This window comes from Ostrea edulis, chromosome 6, assembly GCF_947568905.1.
Source record: "Ostrea edulis chromosome 6, xbOstEdul1.1, whole genome shotgun sequence".
NCBI lineage: Eukaryota > Metazoa > Mollusca > Bivalvia > Ostreida > Ostreidae > Ostrea > Ostrea edulis.
Genome location: NC_079169.1, coordinates 61,242,216 through 61,268,908, shown reverse-complemented (window position 1 = coordinate 61,268,908; position 26,693 = coordinate 61,242,216). Strand labels below are relative to the sequence as shown.

The following is a 26,693-nucleotide window of genomic DNA, read 5'->3' as shown; positions in this document are numbered from 1 at the left end:
TATTTGTTCCAATAGTGAATTCAAACTCTGTTCCTTTTGTTCTAGTTTTACGAAAGTGCATACATTTGGATTTTTCAGTATTTATAAGGACTCTCCAACGCCTGCACCAGTTGTGCAGTTTTTGTAACATACATTGTAAGTCTTCCGGTGTCTTAGCTATTAATGCTATATCGTCTGCATATAATAAAACGGACAGCTTTTCATCTGCGATGTTTACACCCAAATCCAAAGAGTTTATTTCATGAACAAGGTCATTTGCAAAAATCGAAAATAGAGTTGGAGATAAGTTATCCCCCTGTTTAACACCAGTTTTACAGCTAAACCAGTTTGTAAGTTTTCCATTTACTCGAACGCATGACTCTGAACTTTGGTAAATATTCTTGATCGAGTTATACATTTTACCATTTATGTAAATGTATCTACATGTACTATCGCTACACATAGGTATGGATAGAATAGAATATGATTTATTTCCAAATTAGGGCCCTCTCGGGCATACAGCATACATGATTGTTAACATTTCAATGTGCAATGTTTATTTTAAAAAAAATGACGATAAAAAGAAAAGAACAAAACAAGAGCAAAATATACACTATTAGTATGAGCAATGTTCATACATGAGACATTTTGAACATGATAATACTTATTCGTATTATATGTAAGTACCACCGTGTATCCTAATGCAAAACAGTCAGAAATACACACAGAAAAAATAAAATAAAAAATATATACATGTACATAACAACACTACATGTAATAATAGTAAAGGTAGTATAAGTACATATGATTAACTCCACTGTAATGCAAAAGATACCACGGGACGGTGCATTGGTACTAGATCAACATGTCATGTTTATAATGAGTGCATATGTGCAAAGATATATGGTTTCATAGGGTTCACACATAATATACAGTAATACTAGTAGTATGAGCTTAGACAATGTACATAACATGAGACATTACTTGATGTAATATATGTAAGTACCACCGTGTATCCTAATGCAAAACAGTCAGAAATGCACACAGGAAGAAAATAATAACAATATATGCAATGACACATAATAATAGTAAAAGGCACGTAGTACAAGTACATATGATTGACTGTAATGCAAAAGATACCACGGGACGGTGCATTGATACTAAGTCAACATGTCATGTTTACAATGAGTGCATAATTATGTATAAACATATTGGTTTGAACTTTCACATGTATGCTTCATTTTATATTGCTTCTTTAATCAAATCGCAAAGGGCTACAAGTACATCAGTATTTTCACAATTGAGTAACCATATTAATCTATTCATGTTGTCAAGACTGGAAAAATGTTCATATTGTTGTTTTATAATTTTATACATGTTCTGCCTGAGTGAGTTATAAGTTGAACATTAAAAACTTAGATGAATTTCACCACCAATTTTACAAGAAGAACACTTTGTACAAAATCTTAAATGTCTAGGGATTCCTGAATATAACGACCTCGTTCTACTGGTAAATTGTGCGCTAATGTACGTAATCTTGCAAGTGCTTTACGTTGTGCAGGTGGTAAGAGTGGTAAGTAGTTTTCAAAAACAAAATTAGTTTTAAATTTAACATAACACCCAAAGTCAATAAAAGCGTGCAATTGAGGGTTTCAAAATCATGGTTTATCGACCATTCAAAATATATATGGTAACATGCCTTTATTAATGGTAAATATCTGTTGAACACTCACCTCAAATTGTTTCAAGTTAAGTATGACAGATTATTTTTTACAGTAGGTCAAAGTATGGTATATTTTTGGAGATGTTTCTCACATGTAACCTTCGTTACTGAGTCCTTGACATGATAATATGTAAGATAAACATTAATTTTCCATGTATTATTCCATAACTTGTATTGGAATTGACTGAGCATATATTTTTCTAATTTGCGAAAGACAATAAATACAGGTTTTCAAAGAAAATATTTAATCAACACAAGAAATTATCTGTTGTAAAAGTCAGCAATAAGATTTTAAGAGCGCAAAATAAACGACTAGATATCACTTTCAATATCTTTGAAATGGCAGCAGATAAAATTGATTAACAAATATTCTCGAACAGTTCAATATGTATGAAACATGAAAACAAAAGACTAGCAATAGAAAAAGAACGATAGCTTTTTTGTATGTAAATGAAGAAGCGCTATAATTATGTAACGTATGTTTCAACATTTACACAACAGTACATCCATGAAAATATTATACCAAAACGATGTCATCATCAGTTATTCTTTACGATTGATGTTGCAAAATCATAACGACATCACTTAATTCAATGGAAATACCAATTTTAATAGAAATATAACGTAGACAAGCAAAATTTTTTACCAAATGTGTCTTTTCTTCTGAATTTGTTAATTTGCAATAAATGTGTGATTAAAGCAAAAGTAAAAGATTGATATTTCGCTATATAAATGCTCATGATTCTTATAGAAATAACAGACACATGTTTTGAAACCTGGATTGCTCTTTGTTATAATAAACAATGAAAGTAACGTATGTTTCTTATTTTTCCTTTCATTACTATAAACACATCATTTCCATTCAAAAAATGGAAAGAAACATATTTACCCATTTCTAACAATCTGTTTACATTGATAATATAAAGAAAATGTTTAATTTCCCAACATTTTGATTAAATGTATACCGAATCTTATGTTTTTGTTGCTTATTTTGGAATACCTTTCCATAGAAACTGTCAGTATAATCCACCACGCGGTGTTATGAATGAATATTTAACGTGAACCTTAAGACATACATGTAGATGTCCCTTATTGATTTTGAGGTCAAAAGGACAACGGTTAAACTACTCTGGACATACGCTATTGTCCTTTGAGAAGTCTTTCCTTGATAGACATCAAACTTGAAACACTGGTACCCCCTCATGAATAGATGACCCCCATTGGATTTCAAGTCACAAGGTCAAAGGTCATACAAAATTACTCAAATGACCAGTTGCTTATAAGTATTTTGAGAGACAAAACTTACATGTATAATTATGGTAGCCTTTGACCGGTAGTTAAACCTTTATTTTCACTGTCTATACAGACATTCTACCTTTTCAGTATTGCCACAAGGGGAGCATATAATATTATTTCTAAAACATTTTTTCATGGTTGTTCTTATGTTTTAATGCATTTTTTTTTCATGGTAGTTATTCTGTACTTCTGCTCTCACAAGCGCCATTTCTGAAAAAATAAATAAAAAATTAAAAACAAGTAGAATAATATTACGTAACGGAATTTCTGGTAACATACGTTACACTCAGATAAAATATTTTTTAATGATTTATCTATAAGATTGCATAGAACAATCATCAGAGATTAATCCCTTCATTTCTAAGATATATTATGAAAAGATGCTGAATTCTAGCAAATTGATAAATGTAGAGTTGCATAGTTACATGTATCATAAATAGGACAGTGGCAGAGAAAAAACATGGCCTGTATTTCTTGCAGAGGATATCTGTATATGCTAGTGAATACGGGAACAATAACACATTTGTTTCTTCATAACATAGTTGATATTCAACAAACATATCATTAAAGATGATATTTTGTCAATATGTAGTTCAATATTTGATGTCTAATCAAGCATTTCATTAAGTAGCATACGTTACTTTGAGTAACGTATCTTACCAGCGTTCTACTCAATGTAATTCTTACACCAGCGGAATTTCGAGATATTTGGAATACGATATACATTCTTTGATATCAGAAGAACAAATTCAGACCAAAACATTCCATCTGCTTAATCAATATTGTATACCAAACATTGCAGTTGTTGTAACAGTACTTACCGTAAGAGAAAATTAATCCTAATTCTCAAAGTTTAACACGTATTGACTTTCAAACTCAAATGTTCATAGTAGACGTTCATGTCGTATACCACATCATGCAGACAGAGAGCAAAAATAGCGGGAAATTGTTCTATCATTCCCTTTAATTAATTTCTCGGTAACGAATGTTACATCACGAATGTTAACATTTGCTCTGCAAATACGTTTTCATAAAAAAATTATTGTATCGTATGTTACATTTCTAAAATCGAAATGCAAAATTTTGAGAATAATGATGACTTCTTCTCAATGCCACATCCAAATATCGCTTGATGAATATTTTCCCAAAGTTTTTGAATATTTTAGCGCCAAAATAGATTTAAAAAAACAAAGATAATACGAAAACTTTTGTTCCTACATTGGGTGTTTAATTGACCCTATGATCACATAATATAATCTGGCGACATGCAGTAATATATACACCACTGCTTAAAATCATATGCAAAAGGTGTTAAACTTTTATTGAATGAAAATTTAGGAAATACAAATGATATAAACCCAAAGAAAATTAAAAAAACACGCTCTCAGATTTTTATATTTGCTTGTTCAATTTTAAAAATTGAGTCGGCGACAGTCACGTATGTTAAAAAAATTAGGGTGTCTAGGCTTCCTACCAAGTTTATAAGTAAAGGGGAAATAAAAAGTATACCATGCCTAGGGAGGCTATGGGTCCATGAATGTATAGCACACAAAATATATGATTTGATATAGCTTATTTTCTAATAAAGTGCCGGCGACATCGATTGCACGCTTTTATTGGCTTTGAGTGATAAGTTTCAAGCTTTCCATATTGTAAACTTCTGATATATCCCCATTCTTTCAAATAATGATGGCATAACAATTCCTTACATTTTTATACCCCCCGCAACAAGTTGTGTGTGTGTGTGTGTGTGTGTGGGGGGGGTTATACTGGAATCGGGTTGTCCGTCTATCTGTCCGTCCGTCCGTCTGTAGACGCAATGGTTTCCGGGCTCTAAAGCATTATCCTTTCCACCTACCGTCACCATATCATATATATGGACTACCCATGGGATGAAGATGTTCCCTATCGATTTTGGGGTCAAAAGGTCAAAGGTCAAGCGCACTGGACATTGAAGTAGCAATATGGTTTCCGAGCTCTAAAGCGATATCCTTTCCACCTACAGTCACCATTTCATACATATGGACTCCGACTACCCATGGGATGAAGATGTTCCCTATCAATTTTGGGGTCAAAAGGTCAAAGGTCACGCGCACTGGACATCGAAGTAGCAATATGGTTTCCATTTAAATTCTTTAATGGCTTTTTTCATCGCATGGAGATGCTGTGTTCCTAGATACCTTTTGGATCATAGAGGGCGAAGCCCTCTCACGGCCCGAAGGGCCGTGAGAGCGGAGCTCTCCCTATAGGTAACACGTATATACATGTTTAAAAGGAAAATATAGGAAAACAATGAAAAATTAAACCATACCTATGGAACTTGAAAATTTTGGTACTAATGGCGTCGATTCGAATACTATCGCGTGGACATGTATTTCTCCATTTTGAATCTCGTTTACCCTAGTTCACGTCGTTCTGAGATGTTACATAAAATTCGTAAAAGCATGTAAATCTTATTTTCTTAATCATATATAATCACTCCACCATTCACGCCATGTTTGTTGTTGTGGTTCAGACGCTATGTTTGTAAATTTGCTAAATAACGACGCTGAATATGACGTCGCGTTCAATATATAGGCGGATCAAATATCCAAAATTAGGATGCTTTGATACAGCTCCGTCCTCGTGCTAACTCCGGGTTGTTTTTGTTCTGTTTTGGATATTGCTACTAATGCCAACATTTGTTTGCTTCGCCCTCAAACACGGTCACGCCGTAAAACATATTAATACTGAAGTTTTACCTATTACCAACACCCTTTGGGAGATTGGGGTAAGCGGGGGGTATTCTTAGTGAGCATTGCTCACAGTACCTCTTGTTTTTTTTAAAAATTGATAGGTTATTGATTGCAATATGATTGTTTCTAATTCCAAATAACTTTTGTACCACACCATACCATGATTGCGATTTTAATGTACAACAGGGCCGTAAATTACATGGAGGCGGAGGAGGCAGCTGCCTCCTCCAACTTTTGAGCCAAAAAAAAAAAATTAAAATTTAAAGTTCATTAGAATTTATGTTGTTTCCAATAACTAAGAACATGATACCTCCCTTAAAAAGCATTCCAAATCTTTCTTTTAGAATGAGTTAGTCAAGTAACATCTTAGAAGGCCCTAGAATCAAGGATTTTGCACGAAACGTGTTCAGTGTGCACAAAATGTGCTCAGCGTCCAGACCCCCGCCTAATTTCCTGCCTCCTCCAAATTGAAGGTTAATTTACGGCCCTGTACAAGCATTATGCTTACTTTGCATGTATGCATAGTAGAGGAAAAGAAGTATCCAGATTTTCTAATCTGTTTACACATTTTATTATATTTTTCACTACATCAAAATGCAGTGGAAACCTGCCAAGTTCGGATAGTGTTGCAAAGTTTGAGCTTTTTCTATGAAGACCTAGAATAAATTTACAGAATTTCACATGGAGGTTTTCACATTTTAATTTAGAGTAAAAATCATGTAAGGAGATATCATTGCGATTGAAAAAAAAAAAGGGCGATTAAAATGTGTAGCGATAGTAGATGAGCGAATCATAGGATCTAATTTTAATTAGATTGGTTATTTTTATAGCATACAATATTTGGGTAGCGAGGGGATAGGATAGGCCTTTGGCTTTCAAAGTGCGCGCGAATTTTAACTGTTGGAGCATAAGTCTCATGTAATGTCGTCATAACGCGAGATTCAAAATTAATCCGCATTCCGACACATATTTAAACAAGATGCCCTCAATTGAATTTTTTTCGTGTGTTATTCAAATTTTGATATAAGAAATTGATTTGTCTTATAGTATGCTATTTCAATACTTATTTTTACAACTATTTATAAAAATATATGGACTATTTTGTCCGCCATATTGCGGAATCGGTTGAGGTCACCGCATAGGTTCCAAGATGCCGAGGATTGAGGACACAAGATGTAAAATACAAGGGATTTTGACGACTTGTAGTTCAATATAAATGTCAAAATTAGTTTATCGTAGCAGCATAAGTACTGTTAAATTAACTTAGTGTATATTAAACCAACTCGGATCGTTCAGTTGGCCAAAAACCAGTCTGTTTATATGCTAGGTAGGTGTGCCAGTTTTATTATTTTTCACACCGCCCCTAACAGTACATGTCTTGTGTTATAAAAACGACTAGTTATACATCTAACTAGATTTTAATATCGGATGGGTGTATAGTAAAGCAGATACCACAAGTTACATTGACTAAGTACAGTGTATTAAACGGATTCCATGTCCTTCGTTCCCTTCACCTCGAGATCACAGCCTGTTGAGCAGGTTTTAAAGTTTCCTGTTTAGTGAAGGTCCTGTCAAAAATCAGAGATAACATTATTGGCCTGGCACTGTAAGTGGTGCTCAGCATCCATATGGTAAATGATTTAAGATATTTCTATTAAACAAGTTATTTCACAATATCTGATAACAGTTTGCAGATTAACTCTAGCTTACTTCAAACGAATAAAAATCATTAGACCTATTGAGAAAGATCATCTGCCAAGTAAGTACATAGGCCTAAAATAGACATCTCAATATTGCAGTAAATGGAATTTGGTAGAAATTTTACATGTCATAGAATCTGTTTTTCACTATTGCTATTAAATCAGACAGGGCGAAGTCATTGAATAAATCTGGTATGTACCTATCATTTTGAGGGAAAACTTGATGACTTTCTAGCGAAAAATCCGTATATCTTTATTTGGCTATTAAAACACAAGGTAACCAACGACACAGAAAATATAATGTATTGTGTTTGGACGAAATTCATTTACTATGATGTACGTATACTTTACAGAAGTATGTGTATATCATATGTATATTCTGTTGGTCTACATTTATACTGATCATGTCAAAACCAAATAGAGAAACCCTAAAGTTTAGAATTATTACGTTCTGAAATTGAACGTCCATTGTAAGTACAATTGGTAAAGATATATATATATATATAAACAGCATTCACTTATTATCTATGCAAAATTAACAATTACAGTCATCCTTAACAATCTCTTAAACATATCGACATATGTATAAAAAAAATAACTATTCTATATTAATCCGAATTCATTTCCATAACCACGTGAATTATACACTGATTGACACAGAGCTGCACTGCTTAGTGACGCAAGAAAATGTCTTCTGTCTTTACACTAGTGGACATTTCCATAAATTAAGTCTGTAAAATTGTGTAACCAGTAGTCTCAAGTGACAATCATTTGCATGAAGGGCAAAAATTATGTGCAAAACCTAGTAAGATGCTATTATCCTGATTTTCTACCAATATACATTGTTTTTGACATTTTCAGGCCACATTTAAATTTGTAATGTTCACTTAAAATGTGAAAAATGAGCATCATGTAGAGAAGTTTAAGTTTGAGTTTTTTCATGTTTTTGAAATGAAAAAGGGCTGCAAACTCCGCTTCCATACAAGAAGTAGTTGTTTTATTTTATTATAAAATTTGTACATGGTAGTGTTTTATCTTGACAAGAAAAAATGGGCACACAATTTTTATCTCAAAAATCATGTTACCATGATTTTCAGATTTTGAGAGCACCTTAATGGCCGGGCATTCTTGTTTACGTATCCCAGAATACCCAGCTGCAATACCCGAATGTGTGCATTTTTAAGATTTCGTTTTTCCAAAAAGAAAATGAGGCATGGCGATAATGTTTTTAGGGCGAAATCGATATTTTCAACAGAAAAAGGGCATTGCGCTTCGTCATGCTAAACAGCTTTAGATAGAACACTACTTGGAATTGATGGCTTAAATAGGATTTTAATAATATTGATGCAAATAATGTCATATAATCCAGCCACATTAGCAGTGTTTTCCATTCATTTCATTTGAACAGGCCCATTTAGAATTGTAACAGGCCAGGGGGGGGGGGGGGGGTATGGAAAGTTTGGAAAATTAGACGCAAAATCCTGCATTCTGAGGCATTTCAGGGGGCAAAATGACCCTTGTTCATATGCCACTTTTTAACCTACATTTTTAAATATATACCAAAGGGTTGAACATTTTTACCTCAGACAAGTTAGTCACAGTGGTGTTACACCTTTGCGATGTTTTGACTGGAAGAAATCATGTAATGTATTCGTTCGACGCTTCATTATTTTTCACTGCCATGTGCTTCTCACGCGCAAGGTGAGAGTTTAAAATATCGTCCAATCAAAATCGCCGTTTCAAAAAGCTCTCGATAAAAACATAAACAAGGAAGAAATATGAAAGATATTTATAGCCAACCAATTGCTACCGCATACATTCTTTGCAAAGATCGATCGTGTAAATCAACATCACTGAAATTGACAACATATTATTTTTTGATTTTTTATATTTGAACCGGCCAGAAAATCGTTTGAAACGGTCAATTTGGCCGGCGGCCGGTTCTTAGGGAAAACACTGCATTAGAAGTCAATATTAAATACCACTTTAATTCAGGACTGTTTAACGGGTCAGAAACATGGATAGCGTGTCTCGAAGGATTTAAACATTTTTTTATATCCAGTTAGTATTCTAAATGTATGATCGGTGAGCGGTCATTCTTTAATCTTTTACTCTAGAGTAAGGAAAGTTTTCCATCGATGAAAATATACAATTTATGTATGTGAAATATGTGTATGCATTGAAACATTAGGTAAGACCACCTTTAAAAAAAAGTTTCCTTGACCTCTCTTGACCCTGCATTTAAAATATTGGTAGATGGGTAGTAGGGATATTTTTTTCAAGAAATATTTTAATGCTAAACTTTCAAAATTTATTGAGCACAGCATTGTTTTGCTGGCATGTGGCTTGTGGGAAAAGAGTACCAATTCATTTCTCATGAACTTCAATACTAACCTTTGACCTTCTCACTAATTAACTTTATTAATTTTAGACAAATAACCACTAACTTCTGAGAGGTCACTAATAGAAAATGACAAAAATTATATATAGGGTCCTCTTGCTTTTATTGGTCATATTTTTGCTTTTTTACAACACATAACAATCTGCAGTGAATTACGTCCTTCATTTCAAACGCATCCCTACCATGGTAATTTCTTAAATCATTTCTTAATTTTATGCGGTAATTTTTCATCGCAACAATTAATTCAAACTTTTGTAATATTTCTTTTTATTACCAATAATATTACTCTTGATTTTAGCCAATCACTCAACACCTAGACATTATTTGGTAAACTGCATCTGGGTTACACTCATTCCTTGTTTTAACATTGACGTCATTTTAAATTTAGTGTCGGTCACCAAGATGCTTCTTATTATATGGTCTTATATAAGTTACTAGGTAAGCATTTTAATGATCAAGTAGTTGCAGATGTAAAATTAAAACGGGTGTCAGTGGGATGAGATGATTCCAGAATGTTAAAAACAATTGTTCTGTAAGTGGTTTTTTAGTTTGGGCTTTTTTTTTTCATTTGGTGTGGGGAGAGGGTGAAAAGAAGTTTTTTTTTAAAATGTTGGTCTATTTTCTGTGTTGCCAAGCAAAGATATTTTGAAGTTGTGTGTTAGATTTATTTATAAAAATTTCCTTTACAATATGTTCCTCCAGAATACATGTTCTTTAAAAGTAATGTGGATTGGAAATGTAACACAGTGAAAATTAATTAAATCATACTGATATTTTTCAAGCCAATTAAACTTGAAAGAGTCCTGATGTGGAAAGTACACAGATTTATTTCATAAAAATAATTTTGGCGGATACAATACCTCCTACCCCATAGCATGAACAATGGCATTGATCACACATTGAAATCATTTAATTAGCTGCTATCAAAGAGAGAGATAATGGTTGATAGAGGAAGGGGTGGGGGTTTGTTCCATACACACATACCAATATTAACTTAACTTTTTCTTTCAAATACTGAGGGTTTTTTTTAATGCAGATTCAGAATCTATTTTAAATGAAGGTTAGGTACTCCTATGTAACTACTCTCATTAACATGCCTCAAGACTTGGTCATCATCATGCAACAAATCAATAGACAGCAGGCCAATAGTTAATTCCCGTGTTTCTCTACCAAGAGATGTCTTTGTTGAAAATACATGAAATAAGCAATGTAATTGTAACCCTATAAGTGATTTTTGAATATGTATCTATCGATAGCAAGTACATGGTGCTCTCTTGAGAGTAAATTAGTTACAGTTACTACTGATGAAGAACTTTGAGTAGAAATTTTGTTTTGTTATTTCACCAAATATTAGCAAGACTCTTTTATTTTGACTGCGAGTATTTGTTGTAGATTATTACAAAAGGTCTTGTGTATATACTGTGTCTACATATCTAAACTAAAAGAGGTAAAATTACCACACGACTGAAATAGTCAGAACTGAAATAGTCAGATCTTTGTGTGGGTTACTACTGTACACTTTTGTGTACATTAATGTACACTGTACAAGCATGTTACAATCTTCACATGTTCCTGGAAAATTGTTATTTGATTAATGTGCAAAATTAGTTAACACTTGCTTGATTCCTATAAATATCAATCTGATTGAAATCAGATCCTCGATCCGCTCCTCTTTCTTCATCTTTTTTTTTTTTTCTTGTCGCTACACCTCATGTAGCGACAAGATAAAGAAAGAGGAGCAGATCGAAGATCTGATTTTAATCAGATTGTTTAGTTATTACATTGTATAATGCACACGATATTTCTTTATTTAAATATGACAGAACATGTAATGCTACAGAAGATGCAATATAACCCTATTCAACTTTTGTTTGTTATTGATCAAGTTTCGATGCATAGCACATACTGTGATATTGGGGTATGACAATCATATTCTATTTATATACATGATGAAATACATGCAGGTGTATTTGTACAAGGTACTCTGTATATATACTAGATGTAAAGACTAATCCAACTTGGATAGCCTTTTCTTAGTAAATCTTGATTCTCCAATTAATCAATGGGATAGGAAATACGTGAAGTATATAAGTGAATATATATGGCAAATCTGAAATGAATATTGTTGTTTAAAGCAAGAACTATTTATAATCCTATGATTTCCATTGTTTTACATCTGCATGTGTGAGAACATGTACAATAGCATAATTATCATGGTCTGTGAGGCATCACTTCAAAATGTACTCCATGTACAAATGTGAGAGCTTTTAATGCCTCACAGCTAAAACATTTATGTGGTAATTATTATCTTAACATCTGTGGAACGTTTAGTGATATTTATTTGTGATATTAATGCTGCTTCTACTTTCAGGTGCCAAATTCTGTTGAAACAAAATGGGGAAGCTACTTTCAAAGATATTTGGGAACAAGGAGATGAGAATTTTGATGTTGGGGCTAGATGCTGCAGGGAAAACCAGTATCCTTTGTGCATGCATAAATGTACATCATAGCATTTGTATTCTGCTTAGACAGGTACAAATGAAAAATGATGGAGACTGTTTTATAATCAGAATGATCAACATAACATACACAAGAAAGCAAGTAAAGCCTAAAAGTTTTAGATGTGCATCACTAATTGGAAATAAGTGGCTGACTGTTGATACATTATTCAATTTATATCACAAATTATGGAAAGTGGTTATTCATTGTCAATGAATTGACCTAGTTTAATGACAGTCTACCATGTAATGTTCCTTTGAAGTTTGAGATAATTATTCTTCTAAAGAATATTGACCCCAAAGCCCAAAGGTAGCATTTCTAAAGCAGGTGGTAGTTTTTGATGTCAAATTGAAGTAATGAAAATAATATGAAGTTGAGAGAAGGTAGAAAAGCATTCATTTTGAAGTTTGCTGTTTAAAGAATGTTGCATAAGGACATTGTTTATCTGAAAACTTACAAACCTTTCTCCTCTTGCCAAGGGGCCAACATGGTTTATAAGTAGCAGTTCTGACATAACTTCATTGCTAAGTATGATGCAAGTGTCTAAGTATTTGACTAGTAAGTGTTGTAAAAATTTACTGAATGTTGCAGAAATGAGGATCTCATCTGTATATTTAATTGTTTGTACTTGAAAAAGAATGCTTTAGAAAAAACACAAATCACTTGCCCATGTCCTTAACGCAGACTAGCTATTCTTTATAAACTGAAGTTGGGCCAATCTGTGACCACTATTCCAACTGTTGGATTTAATGTGGAGACTGTCACCTATAAAAATGTTAAGTTCAGTGTTTGGGTAAGTACAGAGTGATTTAAATGGTGGAATGATACGAAGTACCGGAAAATGTGGGCTTGTAAATAGTTTTCAAGAAATCGTATTATCCATCATTGCATAACTTGGGGTGCACTATTACTTTTAGAGATGAAATGAGTTACATTGATAATGTGACAGTCTTAGTAATACTGTACAGTATTTAATTACAAGTCTGTGTGTCACTGTGTGGTGTTTTTTTTTTTTTAGAGTATGACTCAGTTAAAGTGTAATGCCTCTAATAACTTTTCCTGGTGAAAGAAAAAGCTCACACACCCTGAATGCAGATAACATGTACAATATTTATAAAGCTATGAGTCAATGAATTTGCTGTTTGTATTTGTAGAGGTGTAATGGGATGTATTTGTGTGTGTGTATATATATATATAAGTAACTATTATCTATATATATATATATATATATATGTGTGTGTGTGTGTGTGTGTGTGTGAATTTTATTTATGGACTCCTCGTGTTTGCATTTTATGTTTCCCCTCTTCCAGGGGGAGATGTTTATGTACTTCCTGTCCGTCTGTCACAACTTCTCCTCCTGTATGGCTCATCCAATAGACTTGAAACTTTGTACAATGCTTCATTGCCATTTGCAGATGTGCATAATGTCTTGACCTGAGGATCCAATTAATTTCCTAAAAAGGTTATAGTGAATCTAGGAGGGGTGGAGGATGTAAAATACCTTGTGAACACTTCTACATGGCTTATCCAATAGAGTTGAAACTTTGTACAATGCTTTAGTGCCATTTGCAGATGTTTATATTGCTGGGACAGGAGGATTCAATTGTTATCCTTAAAGTTATATTAGATCTAAGAGGGTTGGAGGGTTTAAAATAGCTTGTGAAAACTTTTGCTCTGACATTGCTTATCGGATAGCCTTTAAATTTTGTACAATACTTCATTATCTGTTATCTTTAATGATGTTCACATTGACCCCAGGGGTCTAATAAAGAGAAGTGTTTTTTAGAAGGGGTGAAATGATGCATCGCGATGGGGCCGAATCGCGATGTAGAGGTCTCGATTCGATGTTCGGTTTATTCCGGGTCTTTTTGGTTCGATACGGTTCTAGAATCATAGCATACATTGCTTTTGATAACACGGTTTCTGATTGGCCAATGGAATTGAAAATTGCCCAATCAATGTACGAGTAAACTTTGCTGTACCAAAATGGACACCGTCGGGTTGAAAAGTGCACTCCCAATGTATAAATCCTGGGTATGGTGACAGTTCGGCTTTAGGACAAATGATAAGAGTGTTGCTTTATGTTAAATGCTTTTATGTTATGTAGAATTTATTTGCAGAGAGCAATAAATACAATAAACATAAAAAAAATCTAAGCATTATAAAGAATTTGTTACGTGCTATTGTATCAAATCGAAAATCATCGAATCGAGACTAAAGTATCGAGAATCGAATCGAGAAGGTACTGTATCGTTTCACCCCTATTTTTTAGCTCACCTGAGCTGAAAGCTGAAGTTACCTTTCTGATCACCTATTGTCCGTCTGTCTTTAAACTTTTCACATTTTCGACTACTTTTCCAGAACCATTAGGCCAATTTCAACCAAACTTGGCAAAAAGCATCCTTGGGTGAAGGGCTTTCAAGTTTGTTCAAATAAAGGGCCATGCCACCTTTAAAGGGTAGATATTAACAAAAATAGGGTAGGGTCATTTAAAAATCTTCTCAAGAACCACTGGGCCAGAACAGATGAAATTTACACGAAAGCTTCCTGACATGGTGCAGATTCAAGTGGGATTTTTTTTTTTAAACCACGGCCCCCAGAGGTAGGTTGGAACCACAATATAGGATGAAAGTTTTACATACAAATATATAGGGAAATTCTTTTTAAAATCTTCCCAAGAACCTCTGGGCCAGAAAAGTTTACAAGTTACTTGACAGCTTCCTGGCATAATGCTGATTCAAGTTTGTTAACATCATGGCCCCCGAGGGTAGAGTGAGGCCACAATAGGGGATCAAAGTTTTACATGCGAATATATATATGGAAAATCTTTAAATATGGGCCAAGATGACTCAGGTGAGCAATGTTGCCCATGGGCCTCTTGTTTTCCGTTTGTGTGTACAAGGATATGTTCACTTTCCTACTAGTACTTCAGCATATTAACAGTCATTATTTTTATATACAACGATGATATTGGTCACATCCATGTTGAATGTTTTCTCCATCTATTTCCTCCATGCACAAAGTACAGTTCATAATGTCTATGTTCCAGCTCATGCTTTCTCCTCCTTACATATGTATACCTTGCAGTTCAATAAGGGGAGGGTGTGTAATTTGGAGCACTTTCAATTTTGGGACCTGGGAAACATTTGTTTTTAACAAAAATAATTATGTTTAAATGAATAAAGAATAGTCATCATTTCCATCCTATAGAATACCCAATGCTATACCAAATAGTCAATAAAAACAATTGCACAAATAAACAGAAAGGTTTTCAAGAAAGCATTTCATCAGACTTTGAAATCCATTTTACATTGTGTACATTTATGCATTTCAGAGAGAATTGTTTTCATTGTAGAGGGAAAATACAAGCATTATAGTTTGAAATCAATTGAATAAGAGACACATTTTTTGTGCATTTCCTGCTAAAAATGTTCCCATTCATAATTAAATTCAAGTTGTGTTATTAACTATAGCCCTTTCATATTAATATGTACATGTGTTTAATATAAGTTGGAGTTTGGGGATGACTTTCAGCACTGGTAGTGGTAATTGTGTCCTATGTTCCAAGGATTGATTCTGAAGTTCAGGAACATACTGGGTGTCTTTTCATATTTCTTTTCTTATGGTTAATCACCCAAACAATGGTTTCACTATTTATTTGAAAAAAAAGTGGTCCTGATCTTGGATGTCAATGAAAGGAAAATTCTATAAATTAATCACAAATTCTATTGACGCATATAAATAATTAAATTTTAAAGAATATATATGTATATATGCCAAATTTTACACCATTTGTGTAAATTGCATGAATGCATACATTATTTTCCTGCATTATGATTCATGTTTCTTCAACTCCCAGCAACACAATAGGAAATGCAGCACTTTAGAGCAAAGTAATGTATAATATGGAGCAGTATTTCCTGTTGATTGATTGAATTGACAGTATTCCTTTATGCAGTGACAATTACTCTGACATTTAAAGGACACATCTCTTGTTTTCAAAATATACAAAATTATTTGCATTTTGTTTTCCTTATGCTTATAGTAATTAATTCTAATAGTTTGTTAGCCGAAATATTGCGATAATTAACCACAATACGGACTTAATTAAATCTAAGCTCCAATTTCAAAAAGTTTAATTAGTTGGGTAGTCACGGGGTATGGTGACATCATATGCGACCTTCGTCGATCAGCTCATTGTGAGAGTAGTGTTAGATATTTTTTAAAATTTGAGTTTTAGGGGCCTAATTTATTCACCATGGACAACATTTATTTCGATATTGACAAATTCAGTTTTAGCCACCAGAACATACAAATAGCGAGTAATTGCAGAGTAAATGTTTGCATGGGATTGTCGTCTAAACACTAATTGATAATATCTGTAATTAGCATTGTTGTTGGGTTTTTTTAAAATAAACAGTGCATTTATAATTAAATTTATTTTTGGATTAGATAAATAATGATACGATATGAAATTGAATTGACGACATTCGAGGCCTACTGTTACGGATGCATTTCAAAAAAATAATTTAAAAATAAAAATGATCAAATTTATAGTCGAAATCACAATACTTTATTTCAATCAAGCAATTTTATTTTAATATCATTATTTTTTAAAATTTACACATTAGGAAGTGAGAGCACGGCGTTTATAACGTATACACTGCAAGTAGAGCCATCAATCTCATTAAATTGGGTCCGATAAACGGACGCTTCCCAATGAGGAAAACCCCCCAAAATTTCCAATTTACTTATCTAGAAATTCCTAATATCACAAACTGTTACTTGTGTGTATAAAAAAAAATAAATTGTGTTACTTTCGTTTTTACTTATAACTTCTTGTGCATTTTCGACAAGGTCCGAAAAGTAAAATTTCCCAATTTGACCCAAAACATCAATAATTTTCCCAATCTAATGGGACCCAGACCCTGTACCAAAAAGAACAGTGACAGCCCTGAAGTATTGTTATGCAATCATTAAAGAAAAGGAAGCATTATAATTCAATTCAAAGTTAGGAAATACAATATTTCATTATTCATGATTGAAAGTTCAATTATCTTTAAAAAATTTGTAGATCTACCAGTTGGTAGAAATTATGCCTATATGTTATTACAAGGTGAGGGTCAGTTGGTGCGAGTGTGTATTGAATTTGAAGCATATGCTGTATAGACCTACATGTAACAGTGCTTATCTTCGATAGAACCATTTGCTCGCAGTTTATCTAAGTCTCTGTCAAATGCTTTTTTGAAATAGTACATGGGTTTGTTTTTTTTTGCCAAAGTCCTTGCGCCGACAAAAAAAATATCCACGTCTTTTCCCTCATATCTTCCTTCGAAAATTGAAAAAACCTCAGTCTAAATCCTTTATACTGATAGCTAGTACACCCTTAAACAGCCCAAAACACCCAAATGCTGTGTTATTCATAAGCCGTTAATGTGATAATTGGCTCTTGTCCATTAAATCTAATCTGTTTATGAAATTGCTAACAACTGTTTTGAAACCTTCTCGCTCGAGGTCACATATAACGTCACACATAATGGCGCGTAAAATATCGAAGTAAATGTACATATCACAAGATTTGAATTCCATCACTTTCAAACTCGAAAACTACGCAAATTGTTTCATTTAATTAAAACACATGTAAAGTAGTTTCAGGCATGAAATGAATTAATTTTGCTGAAAAAGTTTTAAAATATGTGATGTGTTCTTTAAGGAACTATTTCATGTTCTTCTATATGAAGCCTGTAACTGTACAAGTGTCGGTTACATATTTATAGCATGCCATCATTTCATTGCATGTCCGGGGTAAATGATAGGTCATAATACATTTTCTCTGTTCTACATTATTCCACATTAGCATTTAGCTTAAAAGATTACATACTTTTAAAAAGCACTGTCAGTAATTTGTAGAATGATGATTAAAATAAAGAAGTGATGTTTTGTATGTTAAGGATTCTCTTTAAATGCATGTACATGAAGAGCTGTGAATTGGTTGTAGACAAAGTACTCCTGACTATGAATAAATGAAAACAACCCCCTCCCCCCATAACCATTACATACTAATTTGAATGGCAATTTCAGTTATTCAAAGTTTTTTCTTAAAAATAATAATTGAGCAAGAAATAGGGTTTTGTTGTTCAAATGTTAACTTTTTGTTTTTGGGTTGTGGTAGGTTTTTTTTTAAAGGAGGTACTCTACATCGTCATAATGGTTGACTTCCTTTTAAAACATGAATGAAAATATAGATATCAATAATATTTGCCTATTCAATTAAAATACCATCACCTAGCTGAGTAGCTCAGTAGGTAAGCATGTCTACTACTGAACTGTGGATCGCGGGTTTGAGCCCAATAGGGGCTTTAAATTTTTTTCAGATTGCTTTCTACTAAAACTGCATTTTTCGACTAAATGAAGTAAATTTGAAAGTTTTCAATTTCAAAATATTGTTATACATATCCTCCATTTTTCATCCATATCAAATTTCTTAATTTTGGTTGATTTTTTTTGTTTTGTTTGGTTAGGTTTTTGTTGACTTGAAAGTTGTTTTTTGTGTGTTTGTCTCTCCAAGATATTTGTGAAAAGGAATTCCATTCATCTCTTACTCATGTTACTGTCGGGTTGGACTTTAGGGGCAGGGTTCTTACTGCACAAGTAAGTTAATGATAAGGTGACTAAGGTAATTGTTTTCCTATGGTTGCAATATTCTCATTCTTTGTGATATATCTAGAAAATGTGACTCGAGGGGCATGTTTAAGACATTGTTGATGAGTATGGACTACTTCTAAAAGTTGTATGATTTGTGGTGAAAGTATACCAGCAGATATATTTCCGTGTAAAAGCAATCAGTGCAATTCACTAAACAGGTTTATTTAAAGACATCATGTATCGTCATTTGTGTGTATGGAAATAAGATATTAATATCAATTTATTGAATAGCCCAGCTTCTAAAGTTTAATGAAAAAGAAGTTAAATATTGCTAGGAGGCCTGCTGAGATCATGTGATAAAGTTCAGGTGATGGTCTATGTCAGAAGATGTGGGTGTGACAGTAAACTAATATAGATTACCTTTATTAAATACAGTAGAGATAGAAGATTGAATTACATCCTTATCTTTCGCTAGTTTGAGAAAGCAGGCTTTATAACAAAATGATGCATTGTTTAATCTTTACAACTATTTTCTTGATCAGCATTTAGCATACACATGGGTTTATTTCTAAAAAGTGATTCCAAATTGGAACAACAGATGAAATAGATACTCTGATGTCTGAACATGATTATTGTCTGGGTCCAAGCTTAGATTTCTAGGAAGGATAAGACGGGGTAAATTTTAGTTAAATTAACCCTTTGGTATGATGTGCAAGTTAATATGTTATCAAAAATGAGATGAACATTTCATGTACCAAGTATGAAACTTGAAAGATCAGACTCAAGCAAGTTTGAAAAATTTCATTTCATTTTTCATTATTTTGAAATGTTTAGCGAGATGGAAATTCATTCAACTGAGTGATGTGTAAGTTCCAAGCCCTATCGGATGAAATGTATTCGGGCAGTATAATTTAAGTAAATACTAATCTGAACAAGTGACACTGTGCACAAACAATTTTTTAGTTTGAGAACAGTTTTGCTGATCCATTATTGATTGTTTACAGGATGTTGGGGGACAGGACAAGATCCGCCCTCTCTGGCGACACTATTACACAGGCACACAGGGCCTCATCTTTGTAGTGGACAGTGCTGACCGTGACAGAATTGATGAAGCACGACAAGAACTGCATCGCATAATTAACGACAGGGAGATGCGTGATGCCATCATCCTGGTGTTTGCCAATAAGCAAGATTTACCTGATTGTAAGTGGAAAATGCTAAATAGCAGAAGTGCTGTTATGTTTTGTTCATGACAACAGTGACAGGTGCACGTTTTAAAGACCTCTGTTACTCCTGCAAACAGTGGGAGTTGTCTATAGACACAAATATCTTCATTGTCGACAAAATACTTTGACATTCAAGGTATTCTCTGCAAAAGCGAATGTGTGAATACCTCATCTGACTAGTTTTATGCTTTTAGCAAGTTAAGTTGCCCAGGACTTTCCATCAGATGTTGAAAGTCTCATGGGTATGATTTTTCCTCTTTTCAGAGAAAATCCTTTGATTTGCTCAATTTTCAAACAAATGAAACACTCTGGATTTGATCTAAAGTGGCAGAAAATTACATTTTTCCAGGTAGGGTGAGGTGTTTTCCTCCCTTTTTGACCAGTTTTCCTCTGATTTCTGAGGAATTCAGTCACATCCCCGAAGTCTAATTATTATAACATAAATTTCATATGTCTTGGTGCAGCAAATCATCATTAAAATTGATTGATTGAATATTGTTTAACCCTGCCAGTGAAGGGCTTCAAAATTAAGGCCCATGCTCGGCACTAATGGCTATTGAGCAGGGAGGGATTTTTATTGCACCACACCTGCTGTGACACAGCACAAGAAGATGTCATGAATATGCTTGACTGTTGTATCAATACTTTGGCGTTTCTATTAGTTTCCTTAAGAAATATATAAGCAGGTCATCAGATCCACAAAAGATTAAAACACATTTATATCTCCTCCTACCAAACACACTTGAGTATGCCGAATGAGGAAAACTTTTTATCTGTCAGGAAAAGGTTATGTAAGTACTTAAATTCAGTGTTTGAAATTAACCATAGACCGAGTCTATGTCAAATGATACCAGTCTATGCCAATTGTAATTGGGATAGACCAAATTGTCTATGCCGATTTTCTAGGTTTAAAGCAATAGAGTTATCCCAAAAGTCGACGTCTGATAAACGTTATGATGAACATGCTGAAAGGAGTACATTGTTATGGAAAGAAAATATGCTTTCTAAGTACATTAGAAGTAAATAACAATGTTTTAAATTTGTGTTATTTTTTTGTTGTTCAATGTTGCGGTATATGCCAATTCGATGAGGTCTATGTCATTTTGTTTTGGCATAGACCTGTGGTCTATACCAAGTCTTAAACCAATTTTGAACACTGTATATTTTTCATTGAGATTGGAATGACGTTGAAGGAAAATTTGGACTGATTTTAAATACAAAACATAAATAAGTGAAATTCCAGTATATAGAATTGGTAATCATCATGATAAATGTAATATGATATAGGTCAAATTATGAATGTTTGGAGATTTTCCACTGTTTGCATTTCAATACATCCTGAGGCTTAATTGATGTATGAAATATGGATAGTTGTATATTCTTTTATTTGTCTACTCATTGCACAATTTCCGAGAGATCAGCTCTTTTGTGATGGAGGTATGTTAAATATTCTGTTGAAAGCTTGGGTGGGTACAATATGTATGTATATATATATTATATATAGTATAGATTGGCAAGGTAAATGTGAAATCGTAAATGTTGTTTATATCAGCCTAGTATGCATTAAACAGACCATATCAGGAATAGTTTGTTTGAATTATGCCATTAAATTAGATATGAAACTACTATTTATTTCCTCTTCTACACAAGTGATACTTTTATCAAGGAAAGATGATGATTATCGATTTCTGTTTTAGCTATTTTATTTTTGAATACTCTTAAATTTACTAAATTTGTGTGTCCCTGCAGTTCATCCGGTTGCATGACGTCATCCTTTAGGCAATATATGAACGCAGCGATGAGCATTTGTACCCACTGTGTGAATACGAAAACATACTTTGCATCTCACTGTGCATAAGAGTTCACAAAGAGAAATAACTATTGGGAAACTCAGAAATTGTTTATATACATGTAATAGACCATAACTATGAATTTATTTTCTATGTGAATTCCTTGAACTTGAAATTTTTTATGGTCATAACTGGTATCTATTATTTTAATAGGTTCCTGTAACAAGTATTTCAGCATGATTTACATCTCTCAATGCTACAAATTTGGTATTTTAAGTTCGTAAAGTTTGACAAAGTTTCCTATGCTTTATGACATTGTAAGATATTTAAAAGATAATTACTATCAGAGTTAGACAAATTATGATTAGCATTAATATGTTACTGCTATTTAGCACACACGCACACCCCAAATGTTTCTCATCATGGGCAAGAGGAACTGGTTCTACAGTAATTTAAAACTAGAGAATTAATATTTTGTATGTTGTATCATGACATAGTTGTAGGTCATCTTACCATGGTTAAGACTTTAAAGGTTGTGAGGAAATGAAAATTTTTACATTGTTTTGTCAAGGGATAAATGAAATGTCTTGTGATGCGAAAGGTCATTGTTAACATTAAACAAGCAATTAGATATTTTAATGCATGTTGATTTAATCTCTTATAAAAATTAATTTTCTCTTTCTTTGGCAGCAATGAAACCACATGAAATTCAGGAGAAATTAAGTTTAACTAGACTTAGAGACAGAAACTGGTATGTACAACCAGCATGTGCTACTTCAGGAGATGGACTCTATGAAGGGCTGACCTGGCTAACATCGAACCACAAATCTTGACCTGCTGATTATGCTTAAGTCATTGTTTAACCTGTGTATACATAAAATGATTCACTTTGAACATCTGTGGCAGTGTTGAAATCTGCTGGAAAGACAAATACTTAATCAGAAAAAGTCAGCAGACCCCTGGCCCCCCTTGACTTAAAAGGACAGCATGAAAAAGGTACCGTGGAAGGAACGAAAGAATTTTCAATGATCAAAGGCATGTAGGTTTCTTCAAGTTTCAACACAGATCTGCAAATAAACCAGCTTCCAGCCTTATAGGTCCATTCTTTGTCTATGTTTATTTTTCTTCATTCTGATTGCTGAGTAGTCTGCTGTTAATTTTCATCATAGGATATATATGTATACATATATGTGTTCATTTATACTGATGTAATTTGATGTAACTGATTTTACCACGAGATATGCAGCACTTTAATTCATGAAGGAATCCGGAATTTGTTCACACACCAAAAATATAAAACAGATTAGGGTTAGATACTTGATTAATTGGGATTTATTTAATTGATATCAACTGTTTTGCTGCATTTGAATTTCATTGGTGCTCTGTACTGACAAGTCAATTGTTGATAAATGGATTACCAACTTACACCACTGTAAATGATTGTATGAATGATGTATATTTTACGTCTGAAAATTTTACCTGTGTAGAATTTTTTTTATTTGTGTATTTGTTTACTTCTTTTAATGATCAGTCAACATTGAAAATGGATCTGCTGTTTGAATTTGAACAGTAGAAACTCTTTTATTTAATGACGAATTACATTTGCCTTTTGCCCTTCTTTTTCTCTCCCCACTTTCCATCACTGTTCTTGGTGCTTTGATATTTTACAGATTTTTTCCAGTATGAAAATGTAAAATTAATATATTGCTTTAATTAGTCACATGTAGTCAGGTTTTTTCTTTTTCTTTTTTTTTTATACTCTGCTTTTATATTTGTAATCAGCTTATTAATGAGAGATTTTTGCGGTATATGTATTATATTTGCTTGTCCTTATTACAAATTGTATGAATGTTATTAATATCATCTGTAAAAATTGTTTTTCTGTACATTGCATTAATATGCAAAAATTGGGGAATTACCAATTCCTGGCACATATGTGAAAACCTGATCACAGAGTAACAGTTTATTTTAAATGAGTATATATACATGTGCAGGTATTATTAATGTGCCACAGTTAGAACTCGGAAACTTAAAGACAGGAAAATTTTAAGTACAGGTTGCATATAAATTTTCCTCTTATTAGATTCAATATCAAACATTGAATATATTATGGTATTGAGATGTATGTATGAAATTATGAATTAGAATACATTGCACATTCCAAGCAACAGATTGAATTTGCTTTGCATTATTTTCATTTGATATATGTTAAGTACTAGTAACTGTTAGGCTTCAGGACTTAGCCAAGTCTCATTATCAGATAAGTCCGAAACGTGTACAAAGATCTAGCTTTGCTTATTTCATAGAGTTTAGGGCCACTGAATGCTCTTATATTGTATAAAATCACAAGAGATAAAGGGGGTTGATAGTTTGCAGATTTTCTCCAGGTGGGTATATCTGTATGTTTGTACCGTTGTATCGAGGCTGCATGTACATGTATTATGTAAATTGTTAGTTTTGTAATTGGCTCTATTGAACATCAAATATATTTTACACGTTAAAGTAAACCATTAAGGGGAAGTCTCTGGAGTTTTAATATATATTGGAGTTGTCCCTCTTTGTATACAGTGTTTCGTATTGACGGTGAAAAGGAGTGGGAAAATTTAATAATGTTATTGTAGCTCTCTGTTGTGCAATATTAATTAAGGTGAATTACCAAACTTATCAGTAATTTGGAATATTTCATAAATTGCAGCAGAGAATAAAAATCTTAATCTATATATGATTTGGGGAAAGATTAGGTTGGTTTTGTAATTTTTTTGCTGCATCAATGAACGACTGTTGTGCATATAAGTCTACAAATTTTGAAAAGATGTAGTTAATGACTGAGTGGTTTAAAAATTTAGGGTAGATTGTACCAACTTCTCTACTATATGCAAAAAAGCATTGTGAATAACAGTTGTAAAACTTGAGATTCGTAGTTTTTCTCTTCAGATTAATGTGAACATGATATTTTGTATTCCGTTTGGTGAATGATTGTATATTTTGTCTGGAAGTATTGACCTTAACCATCATACTGTGTACTATGTATATGAAACTGTTTTCCTGTTCACTCCTCTAAATATTTTGTTTTAAAATTACTGCTATTTAGTGCAAGATTGTCTGGAAGTGGTTCATTTGCTGCAGATGTTGATGATTTTATACCAGACAATAAAATATTGTTACTCTGCTTAAGTCTTTTAATTTGGGCAGCAATAAACACGTTTTTCATATGTGATATATTTCATGGCTACTTTAACATTGAAGTTGGGAGTGTTTAGTAGTGCTGTGGTTGAAGGACAACACCTGTGACCATGCATTTGAATGGAGAAAAGGGAGGTTTTTGAAATGCAGAACGAAACTCTTTCAGAGAGAACAGCTATGTAAAAGAGTTCTGATTTTCATACCCTCATGAAATTGGAAGGGTGAAGGAGTAATCTTTTTGGTTTCTTGGTCTGCAACTTTGACTTTGACCATAACTTTTGAATTATGCAAAGATTAGATTTGAATTGTGGTAAAATGAAAGGTTATGTCACAAATGAATATGCTTGGGGACATGGTGTCAAATGCAAGAACAGGGAGTTGCAATGCCAGAAGAAATGGGGTTATGGATAAGACAGGTTTGGAAACAAAAGTTAAATCCTGTCATGGCACAGTCTCGGGGGGGGGGGGGGGGGGGGGTACCGCTTTTTTTGCAACCCTGGGGTGAAATTCCCTTATTAGTCCCCTACCGACAAAGTCGAAGGTGACTTTAGGTTTGCAGTCAGTCCAGTTTTCCGCACTTTTTTTCTCTGTTCTTGCAGATATTTATTTTATATTTGGTATGTTGCTTTGCCATAACAAGTTACAGATCAAGTTCGAATTTCATCTTGGTCCGTTGATTTTTCACTTAGTTATGGCCCTTGGACTTAGAAAAATCGCATGAATTATCAGTTTTCCAGACTTTTTGGTTGTGCTTGTAGATATTCATTTGATCTTTGGTACATTGCTTTCCCATCACAAGTTGAAGATCAAGTTCGAATTTCGTCTCGGTCCATTGATTTTTCAATAAGTTATGGCCATTGGACTTGGAAAAATACATGTAGCATGAATTATCAGTTTTCCAGACTTGTTTTGGTTGTACTTGCATATATTCATTTGATATTTGGTGCATTGCTTTGCCATCACAAGTTACAGATCAAGCTTGAATTTCGTCTCGGTCTGTTGATTTTTCATTTAGTTATGGTCCTTTTACTTTGAAAAATAGCATGAATTATCAGTTTTCCAGACTTTTTTTGTTTGTGCTTGCAGATATTCATTTGATAATTGGTACATTGCTTTGCCATAAGTTAGAGATCAAGTTCGAATTTGGTCCCGGTCCATTGATTTTCCATTAAGTTATGGCCCTTGGACTTGGAAAAATAGCTTGAATTGTTAGTTTATATCCAAGTTTCTTATCTCTGTAAACACTCATTAAAACTTCTAGCATAGTAATACAACAATATAGCTAAATTATTCATGATCACCTACATGCCACAGTTTATTGACTTGGTTAAAGACCTAAACCTAATTATATATGTCTTTTTTCCTGGTCTAGTCTCTACTCGAATAGGATTTGATTTCCAACCATTCCTATCCTGGTTCCCCAATTTTCCCTTTTACCATAACCTACATAATGAACTTTGAATATTGTTTTGGCACAGTAATTTTTGCAGCCGGTAGGGGACTATGTATTGTCATG

General features: G+C 33.3%; 1 protein-coding gene and 1 long non-coding RNA gene across 2 annotated transcripts; one reads left to right on the top strand and one right to left on the bottom strand.

Moving 5' to 3' along the window:
• Positions 1 to 3,125: 3,125 nt before the first annotated feature.
• Positions 3,126 to 3,929, bottom strand: LOC130046884 (uncharacterized). The gene is made up of 2 exons (XR_008795936.1): positions 3,820 to 3,929; positions 3,126 to 3,208 (listed from the first exon to the last, which is right to left on the bottom strand). It is a non-coding gene; the product is annotated as an uncharacterized LOC130046884 (long non-coding RNA).
• A 2,911-nt stretch (positions 3,930 to 6,840) lies between these two features.
• Positions 6,841 to 25,163, top strand: LOC125645538 (ADP-ribosylation factor 6). The gene is made up of 5 exons (XM_048871124.2): positions 6,841 to 7,060; positions 12,206 to 12,310; positions 13,023 to 13,126; positions 19,983 to 20,181; positions 22,685 to 25,163. Exons 2-5 carry the CDS (start codon positions 12,229 to 12,231, stop codon positions 22,825 to 22,827), a joined length of 528 nt encoding a protein of 175 aa, XP_048727081.1. The 5' UTR covers positions 6,841 to 7,060; positions 12,206 to 12,228; the 3' UTR covers positions 22,828 to 25,163.
• Positions 25,164 to 26,693: the final 1,530 nt, after the last annotated feature.

Excerpts from the sequence above, each read along its gene's own strand:
- LOC125645538 (XM_048871124.2), top strand. The coding sequence starts at position 12,229 with ATGGGGAAGCTACTTTCAAAGATATTTGGGAACAAGGAGATGAGAATT. Across the intron at positions 13,127-19,982 it reads ATGTTAAGTTCAGTGTTTGG|GATGTTGGGGGACAGGACAA; the intron begins GTAAGTACAGAG and ends GATTGTTTACAG. Across the intron at positions 20,182-22,684 it reads TAAGCAAGATTTACCTGATT|CAATGAAACCACATGAAATT; the intron begins GTAAGTGGAAAA and ends TTTCTTTGGCAG.